A 26,688-nucleotide genomic window follows, 5' to 3' on the forward strand; every position below is an offset into this window, starting at 1 on the left:
CAACCTCGAAGACCCAAGCACAACACAACACAACACACACCCAAAGCCACCAAAAAGCACATCACCCACAACCACCAACACATCCTCCACATGCCACCAACAAGGACGACACCCATAGCCACCAACACAGCCTCCTCAACTACCAACATACACATTCACATCCACCATCAACCCACAGACCGAAGTCACCAACACATCCTTCACATGCCACCAACAAGGACGACACCCATAGGCACCAACACAGCCTCCTCAACTACCAACACACACATTCACATCCACCATCAACCCACAGACCGAAGCCCAACACAACACACACCCAAAGCAACCAACAAGCACATCACCCACAACCACTAACAGAGCCTCCACATGGCACCAACAAACACATCGCCTACAACCACCAACACAGACCTCACATGGCACCAAGAAGCAAAAAACCCACAACCACCTACACAACCTCCACAACCATCAATACACACACACTCACATCCACAAATCCAACAAAACACATCACATACCCAAAGCCACCAACAAGCACAACCATCACAGCCACAAACACACACACTCACATCCACACACGCCCAAAGCCACCACCTTCACCACCAGCCAACATAACAATCATTATAACTACCATCATACTCAACATACTTCTCCCATCAAATTGAACAAGAAATCATCTCTAGAGCAAGTAATAAATGCCCTGAGGTTGCTTAAAGGCTCATTTGAACACACAAAATGAATGAACAATTCACCAAACAAGCATGAGCAACGAATGTGCCAAGCACACCAAGGTACCCGAAACAATGCTAGTGAACTAATTAAAACCATTCCATAAAAAAATACCACATGATTAACTACAAATATATCTACAAATGAAGCAAGCTCTTCCAACCATTTGTCAGATTGAAGATCAAACAAAGAAAACTAAAAACAGTAGGGAATGTAGATTTTACGCAGGAAGAAATCCATTTAATAAAAAATTACCACAGGAATAACTATAATAACCAGAGATCATAGGGTGGAGGAAGAGGAGAAAGGGAATGTCATGCGTGAGAGGAATAGAGGCGCGAGAGAGAGTACTGAAGGGTTCGCGAGAGTGATCGATGCTAGGGCAGATGAGACGTGAGAGAGGAGAGGTCGAGGAAAGCAGGGTAAAAGTTAGGCGAAAGAACACGGGCCGCGGGGTCGATCCCGCGACAACGTTTATTAAACAAACCCATACGCCGTTTCCCATTAAGCAACCCAAACGCACGAAACAAACGAGACGACGGCGTTTTGAAAACGCCACCTGCAGTTATAAGCTGCCCCAAACGGGGCCTTAGTCACACCTGCATTCGGTGACCCCTTCTCTTGCAAATGTCAAAGCCGCTCACATTTCTCCCCACTTGTCGCTTTTATTAGTCACCCATAACGGCATGATTCATCCTTGGCTCCTCACCCGTAGACAAACCCTACGGATACCGTAGCAGCATCATTCCTCATGTATGAGATGCACTCGACTTGTTTTCTTTTTCGTCTTTGCCTTACTCTCCCCTTGCTCTCACTTTTGGCAGTCGCCTCTGGTTTGAATGGAGACATTCATCTCCTAATGAAAGACCTGTCCCAACAGTTTTGTTCGAACCATAACGGTTTAGAATTTTTCCTTTTTTTTAAAAATCATGGTTATTATATTTTTTGAGTTTTGGGGATTTGATGCTGAGCATTATGGAGTTTCCTAATGAAGATTATTTCAGCTTTCTGGAGATTTTCCTTTGACATAAATTTAATTTGTTATGGGGGATCAAAGTGTCTCATGAGCAGAAGCTTCTATAGTCAAGCATCTCATGTGTAAGTTGACCTTGTTGGGTGATTTTATTCTCTTTCGAGGGAGTTGTTTGGGCATGATTAATTTTTAGTTGACGGGCAGATCAATGGTCCGCATTGATACAACCTTTTTTTTTGGCTGATTGTTTTAATTTAGGATTATAATTTTTTCTTAAAAATTTTAGTAACTACGTGTCAGGATCTTGAGGTTCAGCAAACGTTTTGAAGTTGCTGTTAGTCTGTGAACTATAGTTTTTAATTAAAAAACAGGTCATTTCTGACTATTTCAATTAGTTTTTTGCTGTGTTATTTCTATTATTTCCTTTTTATTTTGATTTTTACGGCATTTTGATTTTCCTATCATTTTGCTTTTGTTTTAGGGGTTCCATTTACCAGGAAGACATTAAAGTTGTATCTGAAGCAACACATACTAAGCTCATAATAAATATCAGGTTCATAATTTTATTTGGAAGATTTGCAGACAAACCAGTCAATTCCTATGCATTTACATATCGAACGCCTATACTTCAATTTTTACATATATACACTTTACCTATGCATGAAAGGTGTATTTCACTTTTTGAAAGTTGAAGTTGTGTGTTTTTGATGATATGAAAGATTTATGTGGTATAAAGGTAAAAAGCAAAGTCTAGGTGTTAGATATATAAAGACATAAGAATTGGTTGGTGTGCATGTAAATGCCTCATTTTATATTTGCTGTCAATTTTGTTTTACAAAATTTTCTAGCTTGATGATGCATACTTGCTTATAAGAAAAATACAATGAACAGGCCTTACTGGAGTGATATGCGTATTGAAGAGTTCGATCTTTCAGCTCTTCTTTTAGTAAGGTCATGCTTTGTTTTCCCGGGAGTATTGAAGTTTTTTTCCATAATCCTGGAGTTAACCCTTAAAAAAATTTCAGATTGTTGCCAGGTTATCCTCACAAGTGTCCTAAGTTACAAATAGTGCCAGAGAAGGGTTTATCAAAGAAAGATGCTGATCGCTTGCTTTCTTTACTTGTTGATCAGGTGAGCCAAATATCCTAATATCCTTATTCATGTATCCAGCGTTTATTATTTTATTCTTGGGACATTTACATATATAACACCCAATTCTTATATATTTACATATCTAACGCCTAAACATTAATTTTTACATTTATACCTCCCAAATCTTTCATATCACATAAAAAATACCACCATTTTAACATTTAAAAAGTTAAATGCACTTTTTCATTTATAGAGAGGGTGGCATGTTTGTAAAAATGAAGTTAGGTGTATGATATGTAAGTACATAAGAATTGAGTGGTATGTATGTATATCTTCCCTTTTTCTTTTATTTTGACTACGTTGTGATTTTATCTGTGACTATAATTGCTATTTCTAAGCTGTTGCCTTCTGCCTCTTTTTTTTTGCTAGATTTATGTGCTGAAATGGTTGGTTTGCCCACTTGGATATTAGTCCTGGCCAAAAGGATTTTAATTTATGTATAGATAGGCTTTTAGCTTACGATATTACTTCTAACCCATATGTCCTGATAACTTCCATGCAGGCAAATATTTACTCTCGAGAAGGTCGAGTTATGATTTATGATCTTGTAGAGGCAGCACAACAATTTCTATCTGAAATTGCTCCCGTAGAACAAATATTTGATTCTGTAAGGCAGCTTTTTTAAACTCTTAATAGATTTTAGAGGATAGTTTTTTTTCACATTTTTCTTCTGTTTCTGAAAGCTCAATTATTGGAGTGCTCTCGAATGCTGCTCACTCATTTTATTTTGAGTTTCTTTAATTTTCTTATATGTGGATTGTAGTTTGGCATGCATCTTAGGGTGGTTACACATCAACTAGATGCATTCTGGAGCATTCAAGCTTATTTATTTTATCTGTGGTTGCCAAAGAAAAGCATGCCATCTTTTTAATTGTGCAATGTTGGTCCGATTAAACTTATGGAAAGCTGTTTTGCAAAATACATTTTAAAGTGAATGAGATTCGTAACATGACTCGTGATCCAGAATCACACAATAGGCCATATCTCCACCAAACATTATGTAATCTGCTGCTGGGTTGATTTCACAGGCACGTATAAGTTGAATCCCCTGTTGAGGAAAATTAGGCTAACTAGGAGTATGAAATAAAGGAGCATGTCTCTTCATTTGGAAGTAACCATTTTACTGTTTTTGTTATTATTATTATTATTTTTGTACAAAGCTATTTAATAGTTTCAAGACTTCAGAACTTATTATAAACTGTTAATCTATCCATGTAGACTACTTTTGATCCTGTGTCATTCATTTTCGGTAGGTTTCTTACTTGGGTTCAATTGGAAAGGACCAGCATGTTAAGGAGGATTCACTAGTAGTTGGTGGCTGTAAGTCATATTCTGATGGCCCTTTTGTTTGTGGTTCAATTGATCTGTACAGCGATTTGTGCAGTGATGAAATGTCATGGGGTTGCCTTGGAACAAGAGTTGCGAATGACAACTCTGGTAAACCTTCTGAAGGACAAGCTGGACCGTTCATCAAAACCAGAACTAGAGGTCTCGCTTCAGCAAAAAATGAAAGGAATTCTGTTAAGCATTCACTGCAGAATGAACAACCAGAAGTTTATCATACAAAATATTGTGCTTTTCAACACGAACCAGCCATTTTACATATTTCTGAAGAAGAGAATGAAAAACAAACTGACATTGATGACAATAGAAATTTACAAAATACATCTGAACGACCGCAAGTGCTAGAATCTGCAGAGAAGGATTTTGAAAACATAGAAAATGATGTAGGTGAAGTTTATTAGTATTATTTTTCTTTTTTTTTCTAAAGTACTTTACTATTTTACTTTGCTGCGAGATTTTGCCAACTAGTTATTACTTTACTAACAATTTTACATCTTATTTCCCTCTGTTAGAATGATGGCACTCTGGAAATGATTGCACATTCTGGAAGGCTTATTACAAATAATGTATGAACTCTGACTTGTCCTTATTGGAGTGTGAGGAAGAATGAAATGTGTTCTTCATTTGGAGCCATTCACGATATAATTGGGATCTAAATTGCATTCAATTGGCTATGCAATGTAATTTTCATTCATCCATCAATCAATAATTCAATCAGAAGCCATGAATAGTTATTATTACCACTACTCTCTCACTACCTTTCGCACTCTCTATTATTCTCTCTCTCTCTCTCTCACACTCAGTTTCTCTCTCAATCTCTTTCCCGCCTCTATCAAATACACATACAGTTGGTTAAAATAATAGATAAAAAAATTCCGGAAAAGAGAGAAAAAGAAGAAAAGAGAGAGAAAAGAAGTAAAAGAAAAATAAAAATATAGAAAAAAAGAAAAAGAGAAGAAAAAATGTGTTTGTATTCGCCAAAATCTCATTGTTTCATCACTATCAAACCGCCAGTGCCTCACATGCAAAGAAATAAAATGAAATCTTTAAAAACTGCTAAATCTCGACAATGATGTGTTTGGTACGATGAGTAGAACTTGTTCGTGCGGTAAATGAACTTTGTGGTCTATGCTTACGACACAATAGATAAGTTCTGCGTTTTTCTTAGCATGGTAGGAAAATTCAAACATATTTACTTATACATGTTTTTTAAATGCAGTGAAAAAACTTCCTGTACATTATGCAAGACCCCATGCATGCCTTTTTTGGTGTGGTGGGTTCGAAGATCAGTCCATGGTGTCACAATGTCGACAATGCATGTATTTTTTGGCATGATGGGTTTTGAAGACCATGTTCGTCGTGGTGTTTTATGATATCATTCATGCGTGCTTTTCTTAGCATAATCGGTAGGCCCAAATTCCTTGTTGATGCCCTGTATGGATGTTGGAAGGCTATTGAACTTTACATTGATGAGACTTAAATAAAACTATAAAAACGACCTTATGAACTATAGATGTGACATAAATAAACTATACAATTACATAATAAGAACAAAATAAGCATACATATCTCTTCAAATGAAATCAAAATTGAAAACAAAAATGGACAAAAAGGATTAACATTGAATTCGATAGCTTGCTTAGACTTACATGAGACTTGTAGTGAAATCTTCTACTCACTTACAAAGATGAACAAGAATTTCTTTTTGAAATCTTGGAATTCAATCTAAAATAGAGTAGATGTAAACACACTATGATTTTTTTGAATGTGCAATGTGTAACGCTTAGAATTTTTTTTTTTCAACTTCACCATTAAACTAGAGGAGTTTTGTTGAATGGGAGAGGCAAGGGATGCAAACATTCCACCTTTATAAAATGTAACGAGAAACTTTCGGTTTTAACTAGAATGATTTTGACATTTTGGGAAGCATGTTGAGTCGCCGTTGAGAGGAAGAAAGCATGAGACTAGCCTAACGTTGACTCTAATTATGAGCTGAGCATATCTTCGGGGCCAAACAATACATTGGAAGAAAACAACGGAGGTGTAAGTCGTTCAGCATGAATGTGAATTTGAGGGCTTGCTCGAGGGAGAAGAAAGAAGAAGATGGGTCAATTCAAGAATGTATGAGCGTTGCAAGGCGTTAGGGTTCGATGAGGGTGGCTGAACTTGCGATTGAACCCGAAGGTGGGAAGCGAGGAAGAATAAAGCAAGGGGAAGGTGTGCCTTACGTTTAGGAAGGGTGCCTGAGGTCGATCCGAGCTTGACTAGGACAGATCATGGGAATCGACAAAGCAAGTGAAGGAGGGAAGACTCTTTCGGGCGAGCATCTTGTAGTATAGGATAAGGAATTGAGTTCTTGATCGCATCGGAGGCCGCGTCAAGCATAAAGCAGAAGCACAGTGCGAGCTAGTTGCAGGAAACACATTCAGTGGTGGCAAACATAATGATTGGATATGTTGAGACAAGGGTTTTAGGGTTTATTTATTTTATATATTTTGTTTATTCATTTGAAGTTGTGTTTAATTATAATTTGGGATGTTAGGATTTAAGTGGATTAATATATTTTAAATTAGAAAGTTTAATGTTGTTACAAGCTTAAAATGACTGATTAAGCATTTAATAAATTATGTGTTTCATGTTTATATCCTAAATTTTGACTTATAACTATAAACATACTTATTTAGAGCTTATTAGAATCAAATAATAATAATAATAATAATAAATTGCAATACAATGTATCAATATATGAGCGTGATATTAGCATGTCTAAGTGAAATAAAATCATAAAAAAAAAAAATAAAGAGAAAATATTAATAAATATATGACCGTTTCGTAAATAAAAATTGCTAAAAATAGTGAAATTAAATAAATAAAGATTATTTAATCATAATTAAATGTATTATTATGAATAATTCCTAATTATAGGTGTTCAATTGTAGGAATTGCAGCATAAAGAATTTGTGGTGGAGAATATTGAGTACTCTTACTTTTAAGTTAAAGTAGTTTTTATCTTCTCTAAATTGAATTCATTGATTATTATTGAAACCTGATTGCAATAATTTACTACGATTTAATTGCTCTTTTAGGTGATGGTTATATCGTTATAATGAATATAAATTTTAGAATTTTTACTATTATGCATTATGTAAATGTATACAAAATATATTGAGTTGATTGAAAGAATTGTAATGATGTGAACTGCATAGACTGATTGCATGTACATGCTTGACTATGATGAAAGTCACTCATTTATAGTATTGACAGAGGAATGCTAAAGTACCCATGCACGTAAATAAACAAATGATAATGGTATGAAAGTAGCTTAAATGACACAATTTATACTTACATATATAAAACGATATAAACATATTAATATAATAAAACACATTAAATGTTATGAAATATTGTAATCTATCATATTCCTAAATTATCAAATACTTTTTTATTGATTTATTAAAAGTTTTAGCTGACATACATATGTCATTTTCCGTTAAGTTACTGTGGTTTAGAAATAGGTGTACTCACGGGCATTTTTAGCTTGCTGTTGGCTTCAACTAATATTTCAGGTTTATTCATTTCATTAAAAAAGAAGCAATAAAAGAATGAAATGTCTATAGAAAATGCTGACAATCTGACCTAAGATAAATTTATAAATCCTTTAATTTAATTTTTATCGTTCGATCGTCTGTACCCGACTTTGTTAATTCTAAGCTTCGAGTCGATTTGTGACAAAAGTAGTATAGAGCAAAGTTTTGAATTAATTAATGAAATTTTGATGAAAGAGCAAATATAATATTACAAAGAAATTAATAATAATAAGATAAAAAATTTAACTCTAAAAAGTAATTATGTTAATTCAGGTAATTAGATGCAACTAAGATTATATTTGAAGGGAGTGTTTGAAAATGAAGAAGTACCGCATGCTATAAATTTGAACACAGATACCCTGACTACTTAGATGATGACGGCGATGCATAATTGATTCAGGAGTCTAGGCCGTAGTTTGGTGGGAATGAGACTCTTTTTGGGGATAAGTATTTAAAAATATTTTAAGTTTTGCATCCCCTATTATTTAAGGGAACTGGAGGCTCAATTGAAGTAGAGAATTGACTAATACGAATCAGAAGATATTAGATAGTTTGACATGTCCTGATAAAAGAACCTTGCCATTAGCTACTTTTTTGTTAGATGGGAGAAGTTGAAATGGTGGTGAGGGAAATATTAGGACAGAGTAGGGGCCATACCAAACATTATGGTAAGTTTAAAGGAGTTTGTGTAGTTTTTTAGAGAGTGGTTTGCACCTCTATCTGCTCGGAAATAGATGCAAGACAAATTTATCAATTTGGTGCAAGGAGAGAATAATTTTGCAGTACGAAGCAGGATTCACTGCACTATCATGGCACACACCATAATTGATCGCTACTGCAGAAAAGTGTACAAGTTGCTTTTGGGATTGAATGATTCGATCAAGCAACCGTTGGCGCTATTTGAGATTGGTGATTATTTAGTGTTAGTGGAGCCGAGTAGACGAGTGAAGATTGATTATCAGCTTACTCAGAAGCTTAAGGAGATGCAAAGGAGGAAGCATATTGATGAAAGAGGGCACATGGATCAAGCAGTGGGATCCTTTGGGAAGAAGAATAAGTACAGGTGAATTAAGTAGATGTACAACTCAGAGTATTGTAGTCACTTATGCTAAATGTGGAAGGTAACATAAGGGTGCATGTTATTGGTGTTGTCCGTTTGGCCATATTGCTAGATACTATCTTTCAATAGGCCAGTAATTCTCAAAAGAGCCGAAATTAGGTGGAGTTCGCAGGTGGGTAAAGAAGAATAAGGTCTACAACTTCAGCCCTTACTCAAGTTCAATCAGGACAACCAGCTCGATCTTGAGTTTATGCTCTTCCTCGTAGTGAAGCTGAAGGATCTATTGCTACGGATGCTAATGCTAACTGGGTCTAATGAGTATTATGTTTCAAGAAAAGATAAAATATAACTTTTGTTATAAAAATCGTTTTTAACGTAAAACTTAGAGAAATAAGAAAAATATAAGTTGGACTATAGAGAGTCTAAGAGAACAAAGTTAAGAATTATATTTTTTGTGATTTTTATAATAGATTAAGTTCTAAAAAAGGTGAAAGATATATGCATCAATTAATCTAATAAAAATAAAGAAAATAAAAAATTATTAAAGATGAAAAAAAAAACTTTTCTTAGAAGAAGGTATCAATATAGGTGGGTGAGATGTTTTGATAAACTTTTCAATGAAGTTTTTGAAAACAATATCAACATTAGTGATATTAATATTGTTAATAATAATAAAATATTTTATTTTTACTGTCGCATTAGTAAAAATGATGTTGAGGTTTTAAAGAAAACCAATGGTGGAGTATCAGTATGACCTGATATCCCAATAGAAGTGTATAAATATTTAGAAGATTTGAGAATTTTTTGTCTTACTAAACTTTTTAAATTTTTTTTCTTAAAAACTAAAATGATGCCTGAGGTGTGGAGTATTTTGATCTCATTTTTAAGTAGAAAGAGGATGCACAAGAGTGTGCAAATTATAAGAAAATTAAGTTAATGTGTAATACATTAAAATTATGGGAGAGTAAATTAAGAAGTGATACAAAAATTTCTGAGAATTAGTTTGGATGTTTGTTGGGCAAGTCTAATATGGAATCTATTCATTTATTGAGAGATTTGATGGTGAAGTATAGAGAGAAAGAGGATCTACATAAGATGTTCATTGATTTTGAATAAGCTTATAATAAGGTTCCAAGGGAAGTTCTTTGGAGAGTTCTAGAAAATAAAGATATTCATATGACTTATATTCAAGTCATTAAAGATATGTATACTAGAGTTGTTACTTGTGCTCGAACACAAGGATGATTGACCAAGTATTTTCTTATTTCAGTTGGATTCCATCAGGGATTGGCTTTAAGCCTATATCATTTTGCTTTAGTTATGGATACACTTACTAAACATTTTTAGTAGGGTGTTTATTTCAATTGTATGCTTTTTGCTGATGATATCCTTCTTGTGGATAATACTAGAGAAAGCGTTTAGGATAAACTTGAATTATAGAGGTCTACATTAGAGTTTGTAGGTTTTTGTTTGAGTAGATCTAAAATTGAATACATGGAATGTAATTAAGTAGTAGTAGATCTAGTGGCAGAATTGTAATAATTGGAGATCAAATCATTAAATGAGTGAATATTTTAGATATTCCCGGGTATATTGATCAAAATGATGATGACATAGATTGGGATGTTATTAGCAGAATTTAAGTTGGTTGGTTGAAGTGGAGGAATGCATCAGACATATTGTGTGAAAGAAAAGTACTTATTAGACTTAAAGGAAAATTTTATAAGATGCTGGTGAAAACTGCAATGCTTTATTGTGCAGAATGCTAGCCTATAAAAGAGAAATAAAATCTAAGTTAAATGCTTGTGAGATGAGAATGCCTAGAAGGATGAGTGACTTGAATTTTAGAGACAATGTGTAACGAATGTATCCGTGAAAGGGTTAGTGTAGCTCCAGTGCTAGATGGGATTAGATAGAGTCGTTTTAGATAGTTTAGTCACATTAGAGATCGACCATCTGATGAGAGTAGATGTTGTAGATTCGATTTATGTTAAGAAAGATAGAGGTAGACCTAAAAAGATTCGGGCATGTTGTATAAAAAATGATTTTAATTTATTAAAATTAAATGAAAATATGACACTCAATAGGGCTGGAGAAAAATGATTCATATAGCAGACCCCACTTAGTGGGATAAAGGCTTGTTGCTATTGTATTTTATTTAATTGGAGTTATATTTAAGTATAATTCAAGATGTTAAGATTTAAGTGGATTAATATATATTAATTTAGAAAATTTAATATTGTTAGTTGTTATGGGCATCAAATGACTACTTGAGCATTTAATAAATTAAGTATTTCATGCTTAAATCCTAAATTTTTGACTTATAATTATAAGCATATTTGTTTAGAGCTTTTTTAATTAAGAAATAATAATAACAATAATAATAATAATAACAAATTACAAGGCAATGTATCAAATTATGAAAGTGTGATATGAGCATGTCTAAGTGAAATAAACTCATGAGAAGAAAATAATAAGAAAATATTAATAAATAGATGAAGTTTCCTAAATTAAAAATAGTTAAAATCTTTGAAATTAAATAAACAAAGATTATTTAATCATAATTAAATGTCTTAATATGAATAATTCTTATATTATAGGTGTTTGATTGAAGAAGCTGCCGCATAAATAATAAGTGGTGGAGAATATTAGATGAGCACTATTACATTTACATTATAGTAGTTTTTGTTTATTCTAAACTGAATCCATTGATTGCTATTGAAATCCGATTGTACTATTTTACTGTGATTTAAATATTCTCTTAGATATTGGTCCTATCATTGTGATGAATATGCATTTTAGAAATGTTACTATTATACATTATGTAAATATTATGTAAATGTATACAAAATATATTGAATTGAATGAAATAAACAAAGGAATGATATAAATTGTATGTGTTGATTGCATATGCATGTTTGTTTATAGTGGAGTTAACCCATTTATGGTACTATCGGGTGAACGCTAAGGTACCCGTGCATGTAAATGAAAAATAATATTGATATTGAAGTATTTTAAATAATACAAATTAGACGGTACTAATATGAATATGTTATTAATATGGTAAGCCACATTGAATGTTATGAACTATTGTGATCAATCATAAACTCTTATGACGGTTTTGCATATATAAAATAATATGAATATGTTATTGATATGGTAAACCACATTGAATGTTATGAACTATTGTGATCAATCATATTCATAAATTATTAAGTTTTTTTTTATATTTATTTATTAAAAGTTTAACTGACATGCATATTATTTTATTTTCGTTATGATGTTGTAGTTTAGAAGTAGGTATACTCACTGACATATTTTTCTTAATGTTATTTTAAATTAATATTTCAGGTTCAATTATTTCATTAAACGATGAGCAATAGAAGATGAAATGTATATAAAAGATGCAAACAACTTGACCTAAGTTAAATTTATAATTACTTAAATTTAATTTCTACCGTCCGACTATTTTTACCCGCATTAATTAATTCCAAGCTTCAGTTTTGACTGTGAAAATAAAAAGTTAGATTATAAAAAATATCGTTGGATTTGCATCACATACATGCAAGTGGGTAGAGCACATTAAAAAATAAAAATAAAACATTAGCACATTTCAAAATACCTTCACATTTTCTTAAATATGCATAATTTCTAGTCATATGGTGCTTTATGACTCAGCTTAGAATTTTATAACTATTAAGATGGAAATAGACGATCAGACAAAGGTTAATGTTAACTATTATTTTTTTGTCATCAGTGAAATAAAATCCGCGTATATTTTGAAATATATTTGAATTAAAAAAAAAAAAAACTATAAGTTTTCACTCGTGTAGCAATTTCTAAGATGATCATACTCTCTATCTTTATCTCCGTCTCCCCCTTCATTGATCGAGCTCTTTGTCTTAGTCCTCCCTTTGCTCTATATTTCATTTTTTTTTGGAAGCTACAAGTTCATCTTATCTCTCCCCCTTTTTTAAATATCGAATTATATCTAATCGACTATTATCGATTTAGTTGATCCGACGCTTGTTAGTCAAATTTCTTTTGTTAAGATATTTAATCAAATGATTATTTTAAGAAATGAAATTTAGTTTAAATACACTTTTATTGAATTATTAAATATTAAGTCATTAATTGTATTTTATTATTAACAAAATGATTCAAACTATATTTAAAATAATATCTTAATTAAATTTATTAAGATTTTGGGTTATTAGAGTCTCCCTTTATAAAAGTTTAGTTCTTAAAATTTATATGCCATCTATAAGGCGTTTTTATTTATATATGTTATAAGGTAAAATGTTAATATTTATAACAAAATCAACAATAAAAAAATTAAAAGCGTTACTTAATTTTTAGAAAATTATAACAAGAATCAGTATGAGTAGCGTTTATAAATCTAACTAGATAAGTGAATGCATCTTATATAAAATAAAAGGATTTGAACATAACTCAAGTAATGTATGCTAAGTAGGGCTTTAATAGATTCAATTTCAGCTGAGTTTTTCATTGATTGGATTTGGCTTGATCATATTATAAGTTGTTCATGTTCAGCTCGAGCTCGACTCGAGCTTTTTCATGTGTGTTCATACTTGACTTGTTGAAGGGTCAGTTTGGGATAACTGTAACTGTTTGATGAAACAGCTGTGTAGCAGCTGCAGAAAAAGCTGTTATGGGTGAGGATGTGTCTGTTTGGTTAGGTCAACCATGCAACAACCATGTTGCTGTTGTTTCTGAAATAAATAGTGTGTTGCCTTTCTATACATATGGTATTTGTAAGTTAGCTATTTTAGAATTAACACATACATAACAACATAAATGAAATTAAAAAATTCTAAAGAAGTCACAAGTCCAAAATATCACTTTAAAAGTTATACATCATAAAATACCGAGTAACATAAAAATTAAATTATAATAACAACATGTAATATTTTCATAATATTATTTTTAAAATCTAAATGGTCAAGTCTTCTCGAAAACTTTCTTTCTAAAAGTACTCTTCAAGCATGGTCACTATCTAAAGTAGACTCCTCGAACTTATTAGCCCATCTAAAGAAGTCACACTTCTCTATTGATTTGTTTTTAAGATATGCTTACAATTTTCTCCTGTAGCTTGCTTTTCGTTGTGATATAACCACACAACATTGCTAAAGAAGTCACACTTCTCTATTGATTTGTTGCTTGCTTTTCGTTGTGATATAACCACACAACATTGCAATCCATAGTTTGAATTAACTTAAAAAGTAAAAAATCATAATGTTTACATTTCATAATGAAAAAAAAGGACTAATGTCCTTGAATAATAATATATATCATTCATGCATCATTGCTATGGAAGAAGTTACGGAGGTACTAAACCCATCTATTAAGGAACAAACACATAAAATCTCCCTCTTAATAGTTTGTTTATGAAATTTGGTTGGAATAAAAAAAAGGGGAATGCCATCAAAATTTTTTTGAGTTGTATCAAGCAATCAAATAACATCTGATATCGATGATGGTCTTGATTGTAGTGGAGGAGGGCATGCTTGTGCATGCAGAGACACGTCATAAAATTTGTTCTCGCATAAATTTTGCTTGTATATAGTATGCTTGATATGATATTAATCATTTTTGAGTTCGAGTCAATATTAAATTTGTTCATTTGGACAAGCAACCACGGAGGATGAAGACATTTTGCTTCTTGATTTTGGGTGATTAATTTTTGTTTAATATTTTGACTTTTATTATTTAAAATATTAATTTTATAAATGAAGGTCTATGTATGGACTAAAGCTTGCATTCTATTTAGATGTGGTTGGAATGAATTCACTGAGACAGCGGAATTCTCTCTCCGGTTCATTAGGAACTTTGCCACTCTTTTTGATTCAGCTTACCTCTCTTTTTTATCCAACTTATCAAACCTATAGAACCTTGAAGCTGACCTGTATGGGTTCATGTGGATTCCACAACTTCCACTGGTAAGGTGTAATCCCTCCGGTGGAAGTTCACAGTCAACACGACTATCATCGGAGAAATTATTGTTTGACATCAATTGAAAACTCTGGTCCTATCAACTCCAGTCATTATTAAGAGGTGGGTCAAGCTGAGGGCTCAGTCTTGTGAACTCCAGTCTTTATAAGGAGAAGGATCGAACTTGTTTAATAAGGCTCAGCCTTGTCAACTCCAGTCCATATAAGGAAGAGGATCGAACTGGCCAAAATGTAGGACTTACGAACTCACGCAACATTCTTAGACCGCATATATAAACATTTAACAGATTAGTTGGAACTTATACGAGAATTTAATTTGTTGGTTCAAACAGATTTTTACATCTTCTTGCACATATTTTAGGGCAAATTAATTGGAGCTTAAGAACACAATTTAACCTGCACAACATTCTTGGAACTTGTGATTGAGCATTTAACACATGAGTGGGAGCGGATGGAAGTGTTTTAAGTTGTTAATTTATGTTAATTTTAGGAAATTTGCACGCGTTTTAAGAAGGATTATGATTTAGCTTAAGATTATATCATGGAAGTGTTTTAAGTTAATTTATGTTAATTTTAGGAAATTTGCACGCATTTTAAGAAGGATTATGATTTAGCTTAAGATTATATTTAACATCATTCTCAGGCGCATAAGTTTGAGAACTTATAATTAGCATCGGAGCACATGTAGAGGGTGTGATTTTTAGTGTATTTATATGATCTCGCATGAACCTTGAGGCATTTGTTGTTCTTCGGAGTGATGTGCTTAACTCGATATCAATAACCTTGTTCAGAAATCTAAAAGTATTTAAATTTCTTCAATGTAATGTACTTGACCCGATATTAATTGTCTTGGGGAATATGCAAGTTAGAACATTCAAACATTCACTTTAGGGCCCTAAAACTTGCCTTTTGTCTGCTATTACAAAGCTGGTGCAGATTCAATGGCATAATATATGCAAAGCTTCACTTTGAACTCCTCAAATATCATATTTTGTCAACTTCTAGATGTATGTTGCGGATCTGTTGGCAATACTTGTTTGCATGTGGGCTTTTTAATCAAAGCAGGCCCCACATAAGTATCTTTTTCTTTCTATATATAGAAGTCTATGGTTTAGCTTATTTAACACATTAGAATTCTTAAGAGAAGGGAGGCTTTGCTTACTTTGTGCGGATTGCTTCTAAATTCATTTTAATCTCATATTAGATCATGATAAGTCCTTTTAAATTTTCCCCAAAATTTGACAGAATTTTGGTAGCCTCCCAACCTTGTCCCCTGTTAGTGGGCTGCATTGGGAGGTTGGGTCTGCCCACAATGCCAAGAAAGACGTGTATGGTTGGCTTGCGTCACAACCCTAAAGAGTTACATTGCTCCACACAAACTTATAAAAGCGATTGCAACAGGATTCCCTTGCTATGCTAAGAAAAGCGTGTACATGCGTCACATGTGCAATCTCAATTACATGCAACACATTTTCCCACCGTGTCAAGAAAAACACATAAGAGTGCTTAACTTTGAATTTTCTAGCTCATTGTGAGTGTCGTGTATGATCTTCGCCCCACCACGATAAGAAAAGCATGTATAGGGCTCCCCTTCATTCACTAGACTAGCCGCAATGGACATTTCAAGAGCTTTAGTTGCGAACATTATACCTTTAGTGCGGTGAGGCGATGGTTTTATCACAGTTGTTTATTGCTTGTAACTAGTTGGGAAGCTGGCCTAGAGAGACAAGCTAATGAGATTTGCTGGAGTTAGGAAAGATATTGGAGGGTGAATGGGAGAGGGCTTCAGGTCACTAGAAGGAGGACAACTGGGGGTTTGTGGGAGATACTAAGAAGAAAAGTATGCTGCCGTGAACAAGAAAAAAAAGGCCGCGGGAAGTGGTGTGCGGTTGGTGAGGCCGTAGAGCCTTCTTCCAGCGAGCAGATGGGTAGCTCTCTGGGCCGAGGAAGGGCTGCTGTTTATGAATATGGGAATAGGAAAGGAAAGTGGCTGGATTTTTGTGGCAAGGCTTTTTACTGGGGCATGTGAGAGGCGAAGAGAGGAGAGGAGAGGATGATCGGGAGGGGGGCATTTTGCGGGTTGCTACTTTGTGGGTAGGAGCCGAGGAAGTGTGCAAGAAGCTTTGCATAAGGAGAGGAGAGGTTGGATTTTTAAAGGAGAGGGAGGAGGTGCTTATGGAAAACACACTTTTCTGCAAAAGCATTAGCATATATAACAACACTAATAACACACTTAAGGCCCCTGTATGTTTAGCATCATTCCGAGCCATTCATATAAACCAGCAAATAATAAAAGGATAGATTTGTAAAAAATGATTCTTTCTTCCCTCAGGATTGCAAAAATTACAAACTTCATATATGTCCTTCCAAGGAAATGTAGTATTAAGGCATAGAAGTTGCCAAGGCATAGAAGTTGCCCCCCCATCCCCTGCTCCATACATCTAAAGACATAGGACGAGAAAGAAGGATGGCCGACTGATTCTTCCTCATTTTTACATAAAGGGCACTGAGATACGGGCTTCAAACCTTTGAGTTTAAGAATATCATCACAAGGGATTACACCATGGAGGAGTCTCCAAACAAAGAAAGACATAGATGTAGATAATGCCCATCTCCATATACCCTCACCCCAATCATTTTTTTTGAAAATAATGTAATGTGAAATAATGAGTTTTGGTTATGGAACCTTTAGAAACCATTTTGAGCATAGAAGTGTCATTTTTAATAGGATCAAAGGGGATAGTAGATTTATAATGAGCATTTTCAGCCTCAACAAGATCAATAAAAAAGTTTATGTTTCAAACACCATTACTTCGTACATCTGAGACAAGAAGATTTTTATGGTGCACATCTTACACAAGATCAAAGTTTCTTGAGACCAACAGTTATGCCAAAAGGAAACATGACCATTATTCAGATCCCAAAGATGTGATTTTTGGCCCAAACTCTCACCTGCAGTAGTAATTTTTACCACCTAAAATCACAAATTCTCCAGCTAACTAGAGAGGGGTTAGTTTCAAAAAAGTATTTCCCATGCATAAATGCAACTCATAATGAATCACCTTTTCTAAATTAAGCCAAAGCTTAAAATGATTAATATCTGCAATGTGATGAAGTTGTTTAAGGGTTTACAGACCTTTTTCCAAGAAACCCATTTCTTGCTGGAAAGACCACCAACCCAAAGTAACTTGTCGAAACACCTTTCCAAACGACTTTGTGTGCTTTTTTAATTCTTAAAACCTGCAAAGCATATAAAGGTAAACTATTAAGAGTATTTTTCAGAAGAGTAATTCTTTCCCCATATGATAAGGAATGGTTTCTCTAGTAATTCATATATTTTTTTAATTGCATATTTGCCTGCATTAGCAAATAGAACGACATCATCACATTAAGCTAAATGGCTAACAACCACTTTAGACTTATGGCAAAATTACAAGTTAGGAGATCTCAAAATTAGATCACTCAGCATCTTGAAAAAATAATTAAATACAATATAAAAACTGTTAGGGATTAGTGGTCTCCTTGCTTGATTCCTCTGCCCGCACTAAAGAAACCAAAGGAGCTTCCATTGAGGAGGATACTATACTTGTTGCAATCTAGTCATCTGACCACAATATTACAAAAATTAGCTTTTCTTCAAGATTTTAATTATGAATTCCCAACTAATAGAATCATATGCCTCTTCGTTATCCAATTTAGTCACCATATTTCCTCCCTTGTGCTTCTTATCAATGTCATAAAGCATTTTGTGTGTCAACATGATGCTGTCAGCGATCCCTCAACCATGAATGAAAGCAGATTGATTCTTCGATGTTAAGATATTCAAATGAGGCTGTAACCTCTTAACAATAATTTTGCTAATAAATTTGGACTTTAGCGAGATAAGGGAACTAAAATGCTCCCAAGATGTTTTCTGATTAGTTTTGGGGATAAACATAATAGCAGCAACAAAAAAGTAATTCCCAAGATCTCCTCTAAAGAAACTTTGAATAACATTTACTACTTTTTTAACTAAGCTCCAACATTTAATATAACAATCCGAGGTGAAACCATCAAGGCCGGGGGCCCTACTACGATTAAAGTAAGATAACAGATCAAAAATTTCGTCACCCGATGGGATATTACATTATTCCAACTCACTAGTATACTGCTTCTCTCCCAAAAAAAGGCTCTTATCAATACTACTGAATGTATCTTTGGCGTCAAACATATTTAAGAAATATTGAACAACATAGTCCCTCAGTTCTTGGTTACCTGTAATCCAATCTCTGGGCTCATTTTTTATTCTAACTATAGTGCTATTAGCTCTCCTTTGCTTGTTGCAAACATGAAAATATTTAGTGTTTCTATCTCCTTTAAATTGTAACTCTTCAACCTTTTGTTGTAAGAGGCCTCCTCCCAAACTGAAGCTTCGAAAAGCTCTTTATGTGCATCATTTAGTTGTGAAACCACCTCATCACTAGATTCATCAACAAGCTGCAAAGCTCTAACCTTTTCTTTATGTGCATCAGTTTCAAGGTCTCAAAGCAGCAACAACCTTCTTGTGAAGTTTTCAAAGAGTATACCAAGCACTACCAAATTCAATGCATTTCCAATTCTCAGTAACAACTCTTGGAAAATCGTCATGTTTGGACCATACATTCAAGTACCTGAAATGATATTTAGAAATTTTTTGAGAAAGTCAAACGATAGAAGCAAAGGGTTATGATCAGAATCGGAGCTACATAAATGTTGTAATTTAGAGAAAACATAAGAGCATAACCAATCCTAGTTTGCCAAACACCTTTCCAAACGTTCAAAAACCTTTCATCTCTTCTATGTATATTTGGAGCCTTCAAAACATAGATCATGCAAACCAGCATCAGCCATAGCCCCACAGAAATTATGCAAGGTTTTGTCAACTCTTCTGCCACCTAGTTTCTCAGAGTTATGCGTGTTCATATTGAAATCATCCTCAACCATCTACCTTTTTTAAGCAAAAACCCCATGCTCCTAATTTTACTCCGCAGTTCATTCCTTGTAGGATTAGAAGTGCCAACATAGACGACAGTAAGCCACCCAGAGGAATCACCTATCTCAAAATATGCATGAACAAATTGACTATCAACAATAATAATGTTGATTGTAATATGCTTCCTCAAGAACAACCAGATCTTGTTTGAGCTGCTGTCAAAAAAGAGAAGATGTTTGAATTTACCTAATATTATATCATTTTGAGGACACCAAAGGCTCCAAAATTGCAAAAATATCAACTTTGTGCACCCTTGTCATTAACCTACCATAAGAGTAAGGATCCACTACTCCCTTGATATTCCAAATTAGTATATTAAACATGATGAGATAACTTACCCTTTCTAGTAAACCTAGTCAGGGCACATTGTTGATCACCTTCAGAATAATAATGATCCACCTCTACAGAACATTTTTCACTTTCAAATTTTGTAGTTCACAGAAGCCTTTTTTCTTTTTCCTTCTGTACTTTCTACCTATCATTCCCCCCTCAAGATGTTTTTAGTATCCTCCAATTTATCATGAGTACTAGAGCCCACATTACCAACAACTGGAGCAACCAAAAAACTAGCAACCCTAGATATCCTATCATCAATGCCACCCACCACAAACTCAATGTGTACAGAGGTATCCCCCACATCATCAACCAAAACCACCTCATTCACAGAAGACCCTAAGACAAATCCCTACCCCGAACTACATCATCCTCCACTTCATCGATATTAGCAGCACCCACATCAACAGAGTTAGTCAAGTTGACACAATCCTCAAGCACCCCGTTTTCTGTGTTTACTTCAATACTGGGCATAGAGTTCCTACCTATGTTATTCACTTTTTTTTAATTTTGGATGGAAATAATAGTAATGTGTAGAGCTATGACTAAAATTCGTACAATTAGCATAATATGGAGTGTGTCATCCAATAATCACCCTTTGCCAATATCCGTATGTGTAAAAAATTTCCACACCTCTTCCAGAGCATTTTGTGTAATATCACGTTCAATTAAGATTCTGATCGCTGTGGGCCTAGATAGAGTAAAGGTGGGTGAATCCATCTTTTTAATGGTTTGCCAAATATTGCTGTAATGGAGAATAAAATTTTATGGTTAAACAAATGGAATTTCAAGCCAGGAAAGCAAATCCAGATCGAGATAATAGGAGGTTTAGTTTGTGGATCAAAATCCACCGACCATTTGAGAATTTTCATTATTCTGTTGTCTATTTGCACAAGCCTCCTAGCAAAGAGCGCCTCGTGTAATCCTCCTCACTGGTGAGTTGAATAAGGATATGTCAACAATCTAAAAGCCCGATCTTCCAACTAAACTCGAAATCCCTCCTAATGATTTCAAGCGTCGGATGCTCGTACAAAAACTTCCCCACCAGAGCTAATCAACAAGAAAAGGCAAGGATAGCATTCTCATTATCAAAAATAAATATAGTGGGTTTTCCACTTTTTTTGTTAGCTTTTTTGATGAAACTATACTCCCCTCCTAGGCACAGACAGATACACATACGTATGTACAAATAGATACATACATACATTTGTCGGTAGATAAATACATGCATATGTACTTAGATACAAACATACGTACGTTGATACATATATCCATACGTAGGTACATATTTATATAAATATATGCTCTGGTAATAGAAGAACAAATTTATTTATCTCATCTTGAAAAAATTAATTTAACGAATTTATTTTATATATTTTTCAAAATGTTAATTTATTTCATCAATGAGTTTTAATACCTATCGTAATATATGATTAATAGATAAATTAAATTTCAGATTTTAGTGAAGTTCCATTTTTGGCATGAATGAGTTATCGACAAGCTAATCTTACTTTTAAACATAGGGGTTTATAACCTACGTATGAAAATTTAAATACATCTATATTTAGGAAAACCTCTAAAATTCACATATGACAATAATACTTTATGAGTACCTCATTATTCCCTATTTCCCTCTCTGACTTTTCTATTTTTTTTCCTAACAAAACTATAAAAAAATTACTGGAATAGCTAATCATAGTATTAACTTAGGATTTGTATTAAGGCAACATATACATGCATATAACTATTTTAGCTCTCAAATGGAAAATTTCCAAACGGTCTTTGAGTTGGCATACATACCTCAACTCATTCATCTCATTCTATTTTGAGTCTTCACACCAAATCCCTAAAGGATGATAAACTGAGATTTTTTCACTACCAAGCTCGCCTCCTTTGCAATTTGCTGTAGACAAGCATGGGTGGTCTTGCTCGTGTCGAGAGCTAGCGCTCTCCTGCGGGGTGGGCCGCTCTTCCTCTCCCATTCATTCTTGCTCTTCTTTTTTGTACTCTCTATTCCACTCAACCCCTTTTCTGCTCAACTGAGTGCATAAAATTCTTGATCATTGGTTGCATGGGATGGTAACGATGCCTCTATGGGTAAATAACAAAACCTGTTTAATAGGTGTCATAAATATCCCCATTTTCTTCAATATTTTTTTTATCTTTATCTAATTAAGTTAATTGTGGGTTCATTTATAATTAACTTTGCTTTAATTATTAATTTATTTTATACTTTTGTTAACTAATTTAATTAATCTATTTAAATTAATTATTACTTAAGTAATGAAAAAAATATTATTATTATTACGAAATCTATGTAAACGGTAAGTTACAATCTAGTTTGTTAGTTGTGTTCTTTCTGTTACCAGAGAACCACTGATAATATAGGGTGATTGTAGGTTCTGATTTTCTAAATTAAAATTTATCCGAAATCAACTTTTTAGCATGGGCTCCTGACATGGGGCGAAAAATACTGAGCTTATAGACACATATAAGTGGTGGTATTTATAAATTACATTCTATATACATGTGTAAGATATTAATAACTAGATGTATTATTATTAATATCCAGAAGAAGGATTATATGTGTGATTTTACTGCAAAACTTATGAATACATCAAGTTACTGGTGTTTAGTGATATTGATTAATTAGGTTAACCATTGAACTTGGGATATCTTCTGTTGCTATGCCAATATCTCTCACTAGGTTGAAGGTGGTCAAATTCTGTCCTACTATACCCAGCAGTGAATGATTGAGTGGAGTATAAATAATGTTGATTTGACATACAATTATATTGATGTGGCATATGTCTTATAGGTGGTATCTTGGTGGTGTCCAAGAAGAGCCATAAACGTTTTAGAAAAATACAAAATGCAAGTTACACCAAATGGCATACTAGTGTCAACCTGATATTCCATGGCTCTTTTTACGCATCCCCACTCTATAATGATTAGATTTTCTACATATTGCTTGTGTCCTTTGTCAAACATTTCAGCACTTGGTTTGATTGCAGGATCTTGAACTTCTGATGAAAGAGGACTCTGATGATTTGGATTTAGATGAAAAATCTTGCAATTCATATTCCAGTGCAGGGAAGCAGGAGTCTGAATCTCATCGCAGGAAGAGGGATCTGCTTATGGTAGGTAGCTGTTCTTCTGATGATTTTGATTTGTAGTAGTTTCATAATTTATTGTCTTAGTTGTTTTTACTTAATCTTAGGTGCATTTACTTCACCTTGCTTGCTCTTCTGGTGGAGCACTTTCTCATGATTTGCCACTAATTTCATCAGAGTTATACAACTTGGGGGTATGTCATATATCTACTCTAGCGATGAGTTTCCTTGCATTTCCAACAAGCTTATGTTTAGTTTATCCTTCATTTAATTTGGAACGATTCAGATGATTTCAGACTGGGCCAAGGATCTATCTAATGGTTCTCCTTCAACTTTTAGTAAAGTTTTTAGTCATGCTTTTGAGCATCATTTGGTTAGCTTATCTTTGTGCTCGTGTTTCTTTGTTTCTCCTCTTTGTGTGAGCAACAATTGGGTGGTGCTGATATTTTTCTTTGGACTTCCGTATGTAGAATGCCTCTAGAATCTCTGAATTTTGGAAGCCTGCCAACATTTTTAGTGGGGATAATGTGTCATCTCTTATGAATTCCCGCTATCTGAATGACTTTGAGGAAATACATTCACTTGGTAAGCACATGAATTTTTGCGGCCTTGCTTTAGTAACTATATCCATAATGCTTTTGCCTATGTACATTTCTAGTACATTGATGCCACTTCGATTTTAATTATATATTTCATCATCCAACACGGGTAAGAATAGACAATCAGATGTTGAAATTTCAGTTTCAGTTACTATCATTTAGTATTAAATATCCTGTGAAATGAAAGAGTCACTAACGAAATAAAAATTCAACTTAGTTTTAAAGAAAACATTCATGAAGGAACTTACTTTTCTCTATCTTGATTGCATCTTCTATAAATCTTTCCTCTTCTTCCACTTACTTTCTAAAAATAAAATTCTGAAATTTATTATTTTAAAACTTGAAGAATTGTCGACAATTCAATGAATTGTCATAAAGTTAAAGTAACATAAAAGAATTGAAGAGACGGTGTGTAGACTATTTAAAATTTATTAAATCATAATAAATTTTTTATTCGTTCAATTATGGTCATCTAAAAGATTAAATTTTTTTAATAACGATAATATTATATCCTATTTATATTTTACATTCATTATAGGAGCATTGCTTTAAATATTTTATTTAAAGTACTTTACTATCAATATCCTTTTTCAGTTTACTTGTCTGGGTATTCTAGCGTTTATAGCGACTACCATAAAGAGATGAACTTCATTAGGCAACATTCACATACAAATATTCTATAAAGTTCATTTCATTTACATATTCATTTTATTCGTAATATTTCTATAATAATTCAATATCTGTAAGCATGTTGAGAAAGTTGTAATATAGGTGACACAAATGTGAAGACTGCATCAGCTAGGAGCTATGGCCAATTGAACCGGTACAGATGGGGAACGTGAGGCTTGACCGGTCTCTTAGGGTCTGGAGTTGCCTCCCAACATGTGGGGGGCATTCATTTGTTGTTTAATAGTATTTATATGTATTTTGTGTTCTAGGTTTAGTTTTGCTCTTTTTTTTCTGTCGGGATAATTGTCGGAGATTCCAATTCTGCCTTCTAGGCGCTGTATTTGAAGGCATGAAGGTGCCCTGGTTGTAGCTCATGTTGGGGTGGTGTTTATTTATCAATCCTTGCTTCCCCTCTCCTTCATTCTAAGTTTCCAACTGTCTGATCTGCTGCTGCAGCCCTGCTAGACTGCTCTGCCTGCTGCTTGTTGTTTCCCTGCCACCAGCCTTCCATGCTTTCTGTTTCCTTACTGCCAGCCTTCTTTGCCTTCCACTCCCCTGCTGTTATCTCCATCTCGTCCTTGCTGCTGCCTTGTCTGCTAGTCTCCTACTGCTAACTCCTTCCTCTCCTTGCTGCTGCCCTACCTGCAGGCCCCTTTTTCCTTGCCACATTTCAGTTGCCAGCCGCCTCGCACACCTTGTTTCCATAGCACTTTATCGCCACTTTCCAACCTCCTTCAATTCAGCCCTAGTTTGATGTTTATGTTGAGTGTCTTGTATTTTCTATTTTAGTGTTTCTTATGATTCATATTTGTTTTTTCCATGATAAAAGTTGCATTTTCCTTATTTTTTGGTTAACTCTGGTATCAATACATTTTTATATAACCAATACATCTTGTACTACAATTATACCACAAATACGTTTGCAATTTCAATCTATGTAAACAATTATCAAACGCATTTGGTTTAGAAAAAATAAACATAATTACGACAATTCAAAAATGTGAGCTGCTTCTCAATTTTTTTGGCGACTTCCTTGCCTTTATGTTCTGACATAGATTTCAAATGTTTTGCTTTAGCTTCTAACTCTTAAGAATCTTGTCATTAGTATAATAATTTTCCAATACACATAAATATAATATTTCTTTATCTTGACTTTTTTTTTAATAAAAGCTTTTTTTAACTTAAATTTGTTTTCCTTAATTATCCATGTTTCTTTTCTAATAAAGATAGAAATTATACTTAATTACTATTCCTTTGAGTAATGTTATTGTAGTTGGGTTGTTCCACTGTATTATTGATGTCACGATCTAACTCGTGGCTTGGAATTAAACAAGATGGGAACGGACAATCGAATAGTAAAAATCAATTTTCAGATATTCTATTTCTATCACTATTGTTTAATATTTAAATATTTATGAAAGAGTTTATAATGATATCAATTAAAATTAATAAGTAGAAATTTACACTTTTTCGATTGTTCTTCTTGCCTCCTATGCACATTTGATCATCTTTATTCATCTTTTTCAAAAGCATAAAACTTACATAAATATTAAAGCAACATAATGAGTTATCTAAAGATAACTCAGGAGTAATCAAACTTCTAAACTACAATAATCCAAGGAAAAGAAATCAATATGCATGCTGGTTTTTCTTATCTCTATAAGAAATCTTGGATTATGTTGATATTTCATATTTTAGAAGAATTCTTTGAATATACTAATGCATGTATCAATGAAATTACTCAATAAAAATATCAAAAACATCTATATGCATTTTCTTTAACTTTACTTTGACATTATACTTTTACATACACATCTGTCTGCTTAAGAATCATGGTCAACAAAACTTAATATATCTCTGAGCAATATTATTTTATCGACACAAACTTTAACTTTACTTTGACTTTATACTTTTACATACACATCTGTCTTCTTAAGAATCATGGTCAACAAAACAATATATCTCTGAGCAATATTATTTTATCGACACAACGATTAGCGATATAAACATTATAATTGTCTAGGGTGAAAAAAATTTTACCCGTCATTGGTTAATATTATCCTGTCGGTAAAGCAGTTAATGATCTAAATAACATAATTGTCTGGGGTAAGAATTTTTGACTATTTGCCCCTGGTTGATATTATCTCAT

At 33.5% G+C, this 26,688-nt stretch overlaps 1 protein-coding gene across 5 annotated transcripts in view; it reads left to right on the top strand.

The window, feature by feature from the left end:
• LOC110031041 (eIF-2-alpha kinase GCN2) overlaps positions 1–26,688 on the top strand; it is a 183,714-nt gene that overhangs the window by 16,960 nt on the left and 140,066 nt on the right. For all 5 annotated transcript variants that reach the window (XM_020734072.1, XM_020734073.1, XM_020734069.1 and 2 more), the window contains exons 2-10: positions 2,181–2,252; positions 2,591–2,650; positions 2,725–2,830; positions 3,354–3,458; positions 4,105–4,578; positions 23,173–23,298; positions 23,379–23,465; positions 23,558–23,644; positions 23,742–23,856. In XM_020734072.1, coding sequence (XP_020589731.1) covers positions 2,181–2,252; positions 2,591–2,650; positions 2,725–2,830; positions 3,354–3,458; positions 4,105–4,578; positions 23,173–23,298; positions 23,379–23,465; positions 23,558–23,644; positions 23,742–23,856 — 1,232 coding nt within the window. The remainder of the gene's footprint in view (positions 1–2,180; positions 2,253–2,590; positions 2,651–2,724; positions 2,831–3,353; positions 3,459–4,104; positions 4,579–23,172; positions 23,299–23,378; positions 23,466–23,557; positions 23,645–23,741; positions 23,857–26,688) is intronic.

This window comes from Phalaenopsis equestris, unplaced genomic scaffold (assembly GCF_001263595.1).
Source record: "Phalaenopsis equestris unplaced genomic scaffold, ASM126359v1 Scaffold000763, whole genome shotgun sequence".
NCBI classification, from domain to species: domain Eukaryota; kingdom Viridiplantae; phylum Streptophyta; class Magnoliopsida; order Asparagales; family Orchidaceae; genus Phalaenopsis; species Phalaenopsis equestris.